The sequence below is a fragment of the Elephantulus edwardii genome, unplaced genomic scaffold (genome assembly GCF_000299155.1).
Source record: "Elephantulus edwardii isolate Elephantulus edwardi_28Jun2011 unplaced genomic scaffold, EleEdw1.0 scaffold00297, whole genome shotgun sequence".
NCBI lineage: Eukaryota > Metazoa > Chordata > Mammalia > Macroscelidea > Macroscelididae > Elephantulus > Elephantulus edwardii.
The window spans coordinates 1,149,224-1,160,951 of NW_006400047.1; the positions used below are offsets into that span (position 1 = coordinate 1,149,224).

Here is an 11,728-nt window from a genome sequence, read left to right on the forward strand (position 1 = left end):
AGTCTTGGCACCAGTAGCCAGGAAATTAAAAGGCGCATGCATTGCCATGGGCAAGTCTGCTGTTAGGGACCTCTCCAGAGTACTGAAGAGCAATGTTGTCTCTCTGGAGACTTAGGTGTGTTTGATACAGGCCATGGTCTTCACAAGCACTTGTTATGCATCAGAGAGTTGGACAATTACCAAGGAGGATAGAAGGAGAATTGATGCCTTTGAGCTGTGGTGCTGGAGAAGAGTACTGAGAATACCATGGACTGCTAGGAAAACAAACAGATTAGTCCTGGAAAGGGTTAAACCGGGTGGCTCCCTGGAGGCAAGGATTCTGAGGCTCTGTCTAACATACTTTGGACATGTTGTGAGGAGAGACCGGTCCTTGGAGAGGGACATCATGCTTGGGAGGGTGGAAGGACAGCGCAGGAGAGGAAGGCCCTCTATGAGGTGGATTGATTCAGTGACTGGGATAATCGGGATGGGAGTGTCAGAGACAGTGCGATTGGCACAGGACAGAGCAGAGTTTAGGGCTGTTGTACATAGGGTCGCTATGAGTCGTAAGCGACTCAACGGCACATAACAACAAAAACAACAATTGTTCTATAATCCTTAGTTACTGTCCGGGTCTTTGATACATAGCAAGTAATTATGGCCACATAGCACATGCTATTTCAAATTGATACAATATTAAAATGCATTTCCTTGGCAACACCAAACTACAGCTATAGCCTTAACTCTGTGAACACGTTAACCAGTGAGCAGAATAGCTCAGTAATTTAGCTTTAAAAGAAGACAAATTGTTTCTACCAAACAGATAATGGAACCTATATTACAGACTAGAAAAGATTTCACCACTGTTGAAAAGAAAGAGACCTTTATTGTTTGTGTTGTTAGGTGCCACTGATTCGATTATGTCTCATAATGACCCTATGAACACCAAACAGCGGCAACCCTGCCTATCCGGAGTCATCTTCACAAACTCCACCATGCTTAAGTCAACTGCTGTAATCAGTGTCAAAGTCCAACTCACTAATCCTATTTCAACAATAAAGATAGCTCTGGGAGCTCTGGTGGCCTACTGGAAAGGAGCTGCTTTCCCAACCCAAAGGCATCCAGTTTGAGTGTACCAGTGTACCTCTGATAGGCAGTTTGTTGTTGTTGTCGACTGCTTCAGAGTAGCACATGACTGACTCTGAAGCCTTTCTACAACTATCTCAAAGTGGCAGTCATTTCTCAAAGTTCATAGAATTCCCTGAGGCATGTTGTTTAGGAAGTGGATGCCATTCCTGCTTCCAGTGCAGTTTACTGCCTCTGCAAACTTGCTGGTGGGTCAGTTGTGGATTGGCTCCAACCGGAAGGAAATAGGTAGGAAATTATATTCTGTTGACAGCAACTATGTAACAAAGGTACCCAGGTCTCAGAGACGGTGGTAAAAAACACAAGAGGACCTTCAAACACGCTAAAAATTCAAGCCCTACTATTCTTTTCATATCAAGAGGAAACTGACATGATTGTCTCTATTCTCTTCTAAACAATTCGCTAAAGCTACCCTTCGCACATTTTGTATGTATTATAAACATGTTGTAGAGAGAGGGAAAGTATTAATAATCACTGTGATCTGCATTTGGATAACATGGGTTCAACATTCCCTAATGGACATGCCTAAAGGTTAAGATTTTTATTGATGGACCCACCCACCACTCATTTAAAAGCCTTAGGAGTGTTAAAAAAGGAGAGCCTAATCAAGATTATATGGGTAAACATGGAGATAACTCCATTTATCACTAATTACAAATATAAAAGATTCCATTTGGCCCAAGCAATTTCACTGATGTCCTTGGACACTGAAGACACCCCAATTTCTGCTGATCTACCACAAATCACATAGGTCAGATGAGCAAAAATCCTCTATTGCATCTGTAGAAAATTCAAAGAATCACTCATTCAACAACAATTGTATGCCTGGTAGACAGTGAAACTATAATCTGTAAATAACATCCCTGACTTAAAAACCTCACAATCTAATTAGGAAAAGAGACAGCTGAATATACATCTACGATTTAAATGTGCACACAGGAACCCTGGGAGTGCTTACTAAAATGGACCAAAGATCTGTGTGAGAAAGTCAGGCAGCCTCCTTGATGAAGGGTCACCTTAAGTCCGATCTGCTTCCCTGGCAGCAAGGATTACTGAAAAGCACAAGAATATCTAACTTAGTAAGAAGCAAAAGTCTAAAATTACTTTGTTAAGAGAGAGAGATGGCTGTGGCTGAAGAAATAGTACAAGGAGATACAGAGCTCTTGCAAAGCAGGGCAAATCAGGGAAGTGGAAATCCATGGTAAGATTTTAAGCACAAGATCAGCTCCATTACCTGTTCCAAAAGCCAAAGACTAATACAAAAAACATTAAGAGCAAGGCTACAGGGAGAGACATAGGTGAATAAAGACAATTTCAGTTATCTAGGGAAGAAGGTGGTAACAATTTCAGCTTACTCGGCTTCACAACCAACACTGTTGGCACCAGCAGTCGGGAAATCAAAAGACTAATTGCACTTGGGAAAATCTGCAGTCAGGGACCTCTCGACAGTTCTGAGAAGCAATGATGTCAGTCTAGAGAATGTACAGGCCATGGTCTTCGCAATATTTGCTATGGATCAGAGAGCTAGACAAAATGATTAAGGGTGAAAGAAGAACTTCTGAATTGTAGTGCTGGAGAAGAGTACTGAATATACCATGGACAAACAGGCTTCTCCTTGGAGGCCAGGATTTTGAAGCTCTTTCAACATACTTTGGGCACTTAGCCAGGTGGGGCCAGGCCTTGGAGAAAGACATCATGCTAGAGACGGTGGAGGGACAGAGATAGCAAAGGAAAGAAAGACTCTGGATGAGATTGATTGACACAGTAACTGGGGTAATGAGGATAAGTGTGTGGGAGTCAGACTGGCTCAGGTCAGGGCATGCTAGAGAGCTGCTGTACATAAGGCCACTATGAGTTGCAGGTGACTCAATAACACATAAGAAAACAGGGAAACAAAGGCATAATGAACTAAAGCCATAGGAACCCAAAACCAACTCAAACCCAAAGCTGTCAGTTCCGACTCCTTGCCACTCTCCATGGGGTTTCAGAGCCTACACATTTTTTAAGAATGCCCATTGTTCTCCTGTGGATTAGCTGGTGAATTTGAACTGATAACCTTTCAGTTAGCAGCACAACATAAAAATAAACCATGGGACAAGAGCTCTGCGGGGTAGGAATAGGAGAGTGAAATACTTTAGGAAAAGGGATGAAGATTAAGAGAATCACTGCTGAGTATTAAAGCCAAATTATTATGTTCATCTCCTTTTTTAAAGTAAGTTGTTCATCTCACTTTTTCAAGCTATCATGTTTGTTGTTGTTGTTATGTGCTGTTTGTAGCAACCCTAAGTACAACAGCTCTGAACCCTGCCCTAAATTGAACCAATTTCATTGTATCTGACACAGCTACCCTCATATTATCCCAGTCACTCACTGAGTCAATCCATCTCATCCACAGTTTTCATGTCTTGCACTATCCCTCCAGCCTTCCAAGCATGATGTCTTTCTCCAAGGACTGTCTCTCCTGGGTACAGACCCAAAAGTATGTCAGATGGAGCTTCAAAACCCTTGCCCCACGGAGTAGCCTGGTTTCACCCTCTCCAGGACGGATTCTTTATTCTCTTAGCTGTCCATGGTATATTCAATGCTCTCCTTCAGCACCACAACTCAAAGGCACTGATTCTTCTTCCATCATTCTTAGTCACTGTCCAGCTCTCTAATGCAAGTAATTGCAAAGACCATGGCCTGGATCAGGGGCATCTTGGTCTCTACAATGACATCATTGCTCTTTAGTACTCTAGAGAGGTCCCTGCCAAAAGATTTTCCCAATGCAATTCATCTTTTGATTTCCTGCTGCTGGTACCAAGAAGGTTGATTGTGGAGCCAACCAAGCAAGCTGAAGCTGTTAACAATCTCAATCTCTTCTTCATCTATCATGATGCTACCAAATGACCCAGAGGTGAGACTCTTGTTTTCTTGATGTTGATCTTCAATACATATTAAAGGCTGCACAAATGCCGCAGGTCCTCCTCAGTTTCCACAAGCAGGGTTGTGTCAAGTGCATAACACAGGTTGTTGATGATTAAGAATAAATTAAGCACAATCAGGTGTTCTGGGATTCTCATTCTTCTCAAAGTCTGTCACAGTTAATTGTGATCCAGTCAAATGTCTTTGCATAGTCAATGAAACATTAAGACATTCCTCTGGTACTCTCTCCTTTCAACTAAGATCCATTTAACATTGGCTATAATGTCTCTAGTGCCAGAGCCTCTTCTTAACCTAGCATGCACATCTGGCCATTCTCTGCTGATGTGCTGTTCCAGTCATTCTGAGATAATCTGCAGCAGGATCTTGCTATCATACTACAGATCTGAGGCTAAAGGGGTAGAGCTCAACTGCTTTCAATTTACAATAAGATACTAATTTACTAACTCCAAAGTGCTGAGGCTCAAAACACTAATGTTTTCAAAATCATACTAGCTAAAAATAAATAAATAAATAAAAACCACTCAAAATGCTTACATTTAAAACACTGCTAATTTCTGACAAGATCCAGTGATGACCTAAAAAGATAGGGTAATGGTGGGCATAGTTCAAAGGTAGTTAATCTTACACCATACAATGTATGGGAATGATTGTGTGAAACAGTGTATAATTCTGTATGCAAACCAATATAAAAGAGTAAAAAAATGGAAAAAAAATCCAGTCAAAAACTATGAATCAAGTATAAAACTTGCCATTCTAGAAAAGTTATAAATATTCTAATTTTCTAAATTTCTTACTATTTTTAAAAAGTAGAAGTAACTTGAAAAATATTCTAGGAAATCTATCTTTGCTTGGCTAGATGGTAGTCAACATTTATAGACACAAGAACTGTTCCCATATGAGTATAATACTGACCGTTAATGGAGAAGAGAACACCTAACACTAAACATTAAGTTCTTATGGACACAAAGTGAAAAAAAAGAATATTGTACATGAACAGGAGAGGAAGAAGAGAGAGGAGAAAAAGAACTGAGGAGGAGAAAGGGCAAGGTGTCTCGCTCAGATACCCTTATCAACCAGCAATATGGCCCGGAGGACTGAAAGCAAAGGAGTTTATACAAATTAACCTCAGCCTCCAAGCTATGGAGTCATTTTGCTCTCATGAAAGTTGGGGAAGAACCAAACCCATAAAGACCATTTATCCAACAGCTTGCAGAGGCTATCATTAGTTATTTCTAGGAACATAAAATCTTGAGAAAAGGATTAGTGCATTTCAACTGCACTACTCTCAATCTTAGCTTTAACATGACACCCAAACTTTCTATAAACATCTGCTATCTAAAATGGTATAAAATTACTAATCATCAGTTCAATATTAAAAGCAGAAAGGAGTAGAGCAATTAGGTATATGGAAATAAGCATGATTTAAAAACTTCAAAAGTACTCATTTTATAGTTTATCAAGAATTGTAGTAAGTTTGTGAAATTAGAATAAATTCAGTGAAAGCATAGTCCATGGCTTTAATAAAATTCAGCTGCATATTTAATGTAAGACGTTTACCTCATTTTAAGAAAATACACACACGCACGAAAATACAACAAAGCAGAAAATTTAAATTAACTAGGTATCATTACATATTTTTTATACATGTACCTAATTTTTAAGTAACCATTTGGTTTTTAAGGGTTTAGTATATTTCAATTTTATTACAGTATTTATACTAAACATTTTTAACAAGCAGTATTTCAGATTATGCTCCTTAACCCGACAACCAAATATTATAAAGAATACACATTCAGAAATGTTTTAAGTAATGCAGAATATTTAGCATAGTATTTTAACTAAATAATCTTGCTAAATTTCTTTAGCCTTATTGAGCAAAATTTGGAGATGTCAAGTTTTCAGTTTTTCTAAATAGAAAAAGAAAAGGAACTTTTGTTTTCTGCTTGAAAGTAACACATAATAAAGTGGAAAGTGTATTTAATGAGAAAGAAATTAAGCATATAAATAATTTTTGAAGGTAGGATCAAAAGGGTTAGTGGTTAACAAAAGGTAAAATTTAATTGATACTTAAGCTATTTAGCATTGGCTTTAGGTTCAATCACTCATTTAAAAAGTATTCATAGGATTTCCTTACTTAACTAGCCATCCTCATTTGTTGTATACAAATTACATTTTCTTTTTTATACTTGAGCATATTTCAGGAACCTGTAACTGTAAAGAAAAAATTAACTTTGCAACCCATAAGTAAAGAAATGAAAAACCTCTCTAAATTGTCCTAAGTTGAATATGTATACTATTCTTAAAAACCATAAAGGCTTTTTTTTTAACTTTAGTGTTTACTGTTAAGCTAAAAATAACTTAATTCAGCTGAGGTTGTCTCAAGATGAGGCATATAAAGCAACCATATCAAAATGGCTATTTGGAGTATTAGGGCAAACCAGAATTGTAAATCTGAATTAAAGTTATCATTATCTCTCTTTATCATTATCATTATCAAAGTATAGTGGGATGGCTCTAGGTGCATAGTCTGAAGCAAGCAGGGAAGCTAACTCAGAGTTTTGTGTTCAATTCTACCAGTCCACAAAAAAATGACAGGCTGTCTCCTATTAGATTTTGTTGTTGTTGTTGTTATATAGTCGAGTCAGACCCTCAAGTGAATTTTCGGAAGCCGTACATCACACAGGAGTCTGTCCATTTTTCTCCCATGGAACAACTGATGGATTCGAACCACGTGCCTTTGTGTTGGCAGCACAACTCCTTATCACATTATTTACAGCCTCTGAAATCAGACTGAGCGCTGCTAAGGGTAAGAACCAACTTGACAGTAGTGAGTCTGAGTTTTCAATATGTAAAGGGGAGGAAGGAGATACATGAACTCCCCCCAAAAGATATTGATTTGCTTCAATTACAAAAAAACCAAAACCAAACCTCCAACCCACCAGAATTACTTAAGAGTTTAGGAGGAACAAGGTTGGACATCAAGTAAAAATGCCTGAAATTTTGTAGTAAAGAGAAAAATATTTTAAAAAAAGAGGAGGAAGAAGGAAGAAAATTCTAAAATTCTTACACCAGGCTAACAGGGGCTGGAGAAGATGATAACACCAGTATGGGGTGGGGGGTGGGGGGGGGAACCTGAAAACCAAAACCGTGAATGTGCAACAGACTTCAATCCAGACAAAGGATTATAGATCATTTACAACCTGAAGTCGGAACTGCTTTGATGGCAACTGGGTTTTGGATAAATATCATATAAACATATGAAAAGCATGCAATGGAAATGAGGACAGGAAAAAAATCAAAATGGAAAAAAGTAAAAGGTCCATTATTTGATGTAAAGGAAAATGCTGTAAGCCCCATGAACAGATAAAACTTTTTTCTATCTTGTTACTGCTGTGTAGTTTTAACTGACTCATTGCTGATCATACACTGAGATCTGATGGTAAATCTGCAAACCACCCACCGTCCTTTGGAACAGTTGGTGGAGTCCAACTGCTGACGTTCCAGTTGGCAGTTCAAACCATAAAGCACTACACCACCACCAGGGCTTTTAACCTTTCTTTGCTGTTACTTTGGGCATGCTGCAAGGAAGGACCAGTCCTTGCAGAGGGACATCGTCCTTGGAAGGACAGAGGGACAGTGCAAGAGAGGAAGAAGCTGGATGAAATAAACTGACTCAGTGACTGGGATATAGGGTAGATGTGTCAAAAACAATGAGGTTGGCTCAGGATAGAGCAGAGATCAGAGCTGCTGTACAAAGGGTCACTACGAATCCAAGCAACTTGACAGCACACAACAACATGCTGTTACTGCCATGTGCCATTAAATCATAACTGACCCTCCAGTGAGTTTTTCCAAGGCAGTTAACTACACAGAAGCAGAGTGCCCATCTTTCTCCCACAGAGCAGCGGTCTATTTGAACCACCTCTGTTTTACTTGGAAGTGCAACTCCTTACCACTAAGCCACCAGAAGAACTCCCTACCCTTTCCATAGAGCAATTTTGTTAACCAGTTTTAAAATGTATACCACGTCTGACTCAATAAAGAGGCTTGGGGAGCACCTGCCATCAAGTCAATTCCTACTTTTAGTTGTAAATGACATACTCATCATCTATATAGCAGTCTATTATTGCACATGCATCATTTGGTTTTTCCAAGTTTTCTCTCTAGGAAGAAAGAAAGTGACTTGACAATGATAGGTTTGGTTTGGTTTGGGTTTCAGCTGTTCTTTGCCATATGCTGCAGTTTCCTTGCCAGTACGTGTTATTTTGAAACAGTTAAGTGTTCAACTTCTAACCAAAAGACTGACAGTTAAAACTCATCAGCTGAACCAAGGGAGAAAGTTCAGCAGCTTCTGTAAAAATTACAGCTATGGAACAGTACTACTCTGGCTGATAAGTTTGTTATGGTAAGAGCAATTTAACACAATGTAATTATTTTCTTTATTTATTGTTTCTCTACACTAAAATATAAGCTTGTTTCTCTTATGGCCTAGCACACAGTATGTGGATGTGGATGAGTAACATACCTCTTTAGCAGACATTAAGCTACATGCTTAGCACAGAATATCTCATTTAATCTTCTCAATGTTCCTCTGAACCACTGTTTTGTATTTGAGTAAACTGAACCTTACACAGGTTAAAAGATGACACATTTTCTACAACATAGCTAGGAAGATAGAATTGAGTGCTCTTGAGTCAGCTCCAACTCTTACAACAAAATAAAACCTGCCTTATCCAAGTGAGATAGTAAATGATGAAATTATCCAGACTCTTACCCTTCATCACCTCCACAGGAGTCCTGCTAGCATAATGACTGCAGTGTCCCACAGCTAACAAAAAGGTCAATATTTTGAACCTACCAGTTACTCAAGGGAGAAAGATACAACAGTAGGCTTCAGTAAAGAGTTAAGGTCTTGGCAAACCTATTGGAAGTTCTACAACTATCTTACAGGGAGCTCTGGCAGTAAGGAGTTGTGCTGCCAATCCAAAGAAACATGGTTCAAATTCACCAGCTGTTGGAGAAAGATGGAAAATCTCTTGTGTGACCAACAGTCTCTGAAAACCCTCCAGGGAGCTCTGGTACGCGGTTCAAATTCACCAGCTGTTCTGTGGAATTTGAGAAATAGCTCCTGTGGGATTTATAGCCTCTAAAACCCACCGGAGGGTCAACTGTAAATCAGTTCCATCTTGATGGCACAGAACTACAACAAACTCATAGGGTCACTATGAGTGGAAACCAACTTGAAAGAAATGGGTTTGGTCACCCACCTCCAACAATCTCACTTTCAGAGATGTAAACTAAGATCATGTTTCAAAGATGCATGCATAAAAAGTCAATACTGTAATCTTAACAAATGGAAACAATCTAACTGCTCATCAAGAATAACAAAACAAATACTAGTATCTCATAACTTACACTAGTTTGCTTTTATTAAAGAGCATGCAAAAGTCACAAACACATTGAAGTGGGAAAAGTGTCTGTGACACTGTACAGGAAAGCTGCAAGTGTGTAAAACTTTATGTCTTGTTCTTTAGTTCCAGCACATAGAACAATGCCCAATGCCTTATACAAAAAAAAAAAAAAAGGGGGGGGGGGGTCTGGTGGCCTAGTGGCAAGAAACTGCACTGCAATCCCAGAGGTACTCGTTTTGAATCCACCAGAAAGATGCTCTGCTGGAGAAAGAGGGGAAATTTCCTCCTGTACCAATCAGATCTGATTTGACAGTACACACACAAAAATAAAATAGATGAATATTTTAAAAAAAAGTTTCTCTGTCTGTATTTGTTTAAAGCTAGTTACAGAACAACAATCTTAGTATGAACACAGGATAGTCACAAAAGGTTAACAAAGTAACAGAATTTTGGGATGGAGATGTATATGTGTTTAACTTCTTTCTTTATCTTTTAACTATTTCTGTCCTTTATAATCCATTTTCATTTTTATGACTGGGGGAAAACACCAATTTTTAAGGACTCCAGAAGGTGCTCAATGACCACAGCTTATGAAACCCAAGAAAACTAAGGTCAATATAATCAAAGCTTTCTGTTTTCTTCCAGATCCAAAAAAATATCATTATCTCTTGTACCAATGTTGCATCTTTCTCAAGCACCAGGAAATGCCACCCTACACTAATAAAATGCAGTGTTTCCAAAAGGTAACCTCCACCTTTTCTGTAGTACACAGGGGGCGGAACCTAAAAGTAACTAATTTTTTATCCTTTCCCCATCTCTTCCAACCCCCTATACTACTTGGTGATAAAGATTCACACACACACAGTGGTTCTTTTTTCCAGACTGAAAATGGCATGTGAATCCACATTAGTATTCAAGTCTTGTCAAGTCTTCAGGAAAGCAGGTTTTATTTTAAATACATCTAAACCTCTTAAGTATCGAAGCTGGCAAGATACCCTATCACTATTCATTCCCTCACCAGTATCAATAATCTTATTCGCTGTTTGGCCCTTCTGGAAAGGGAAGCTCCATGAGGCCAGGAATTCCATCTTTTTCACCACTGTGTCCGCAACACAATTAACAGTGAATACTCAGTAGGCCCCAAGAAGTCCAATTAACTAATGAAAATATACGGGGGGGGGGGGCAGAGGGATACCAATCTAAACAAGGCAATAAGTGGAAACTGGAAAAAAGGAAAAGAAATCCACAATGAACGTTCACAGAACTCAAAGCTATATGACAGCTCCTAGGCTCCGAGGGCAAGTGCCTCCCGCCTATCTAAACACAGAGAGCTCTTCCAGGAAGAAAATCCAAAGGGAAATCTGCAGGTAGCTGCGCGCAGTTCTCAAAACAGAAGAAATGGCTATTAGCATAGCAAATGAGGCCCGTGGCGAGAAAACAACAAAGCAGAGCAATACACCATACATTTTGGCCCAGAAGACAAGCACCGCAAACCCCCAATACAAACCAAGCAAACAACCTTCCGCCTGACACGTAAGGCGAACTGTCTCCTTCACCCGGGTCACGCAGTCCCCTGCAGCCCCGCAACCCGCTCACTCGGCGAGCACTTTCGGCTTCCAAGCCAGTCCAAGAGGGGATGTAATAGGGAGAAATGCCTGGGAATTAGCTCTCATCAGCGCACCAAACCCAGGCCCCTTCAGAGCAAATCTCCTCCACTCCCCAGGGCCCCGTGTCACGAGAAGCCCCTTACTCACGTGTAAACGATGGCCATGAAATGCATCAGCCACAGCACCAAAAAGAGGATGAACCCAAAGACGGCCATTCCCTCCAGGGCCAGGTCCAGCAGCGCCATCCCCCGGCCCTCCGGCCCACTCCGGCCCCCGCAGCAAACAGCGCTCTCCCAGGAGGCGGACTGGGTGGGCGCCCGGCGCGGGGGCGCAGGAGGGGAGAGGAAGGTAGCGAGAGGAAGGGGAGGATGGGGCTGGGGACGGAAGGGGCGGGCAAGGCTTGCGCGCCCCCGTCCGCGCGCGCTCGCGGCTGCGGGCGCTGTGGTGCCCGGGCTCGGTGGGTAGGATGGCGGTGGACCCGCGCTCCGACTCGGCTCTCCAGATCTTCGCCAAGCCCTGCGCGCTGCCGCCCCAGCCCCCGCCGCGCCGCCGCCGCCTCGCCGCCAGGCCCCAGACCGCGCACTCTCTCGCCCAGCTCCGCCGCCGCAGCTCCACGCACTAATCGAAACCAGCGGATCGCGCCTGTACTTCCCGGCGAGC

At 41.0% G+C, this 11,728-nt stretch overlaps 1 protein-coding gene across 1 annotated transcript in view; it reads right to left on the reverse strand.

Moving 5' to 3' along the window:
• UGCG (UDP-glucose ceramide glucosyltransferase) overlaps nt 1-11,347 on the reverse strand; it is a 38,136-nt gene extending 26,789 nt beyond the window's left edge. The window contains exon 1 of the mRNA XM_006900846.1: nt 11,216-11,347. Coding sequence (XP_006900908.1) covers nt 11,216-11,313 — 98 coding nt within the window. The 5' untranslated portion in view covers nt 11,314-11,347. The remainder of the gene's footprint in view (nt 1-11,215) is intronic.
• Nucleotides 11,348-11,728: the final 381 nt, after the last annotated feature.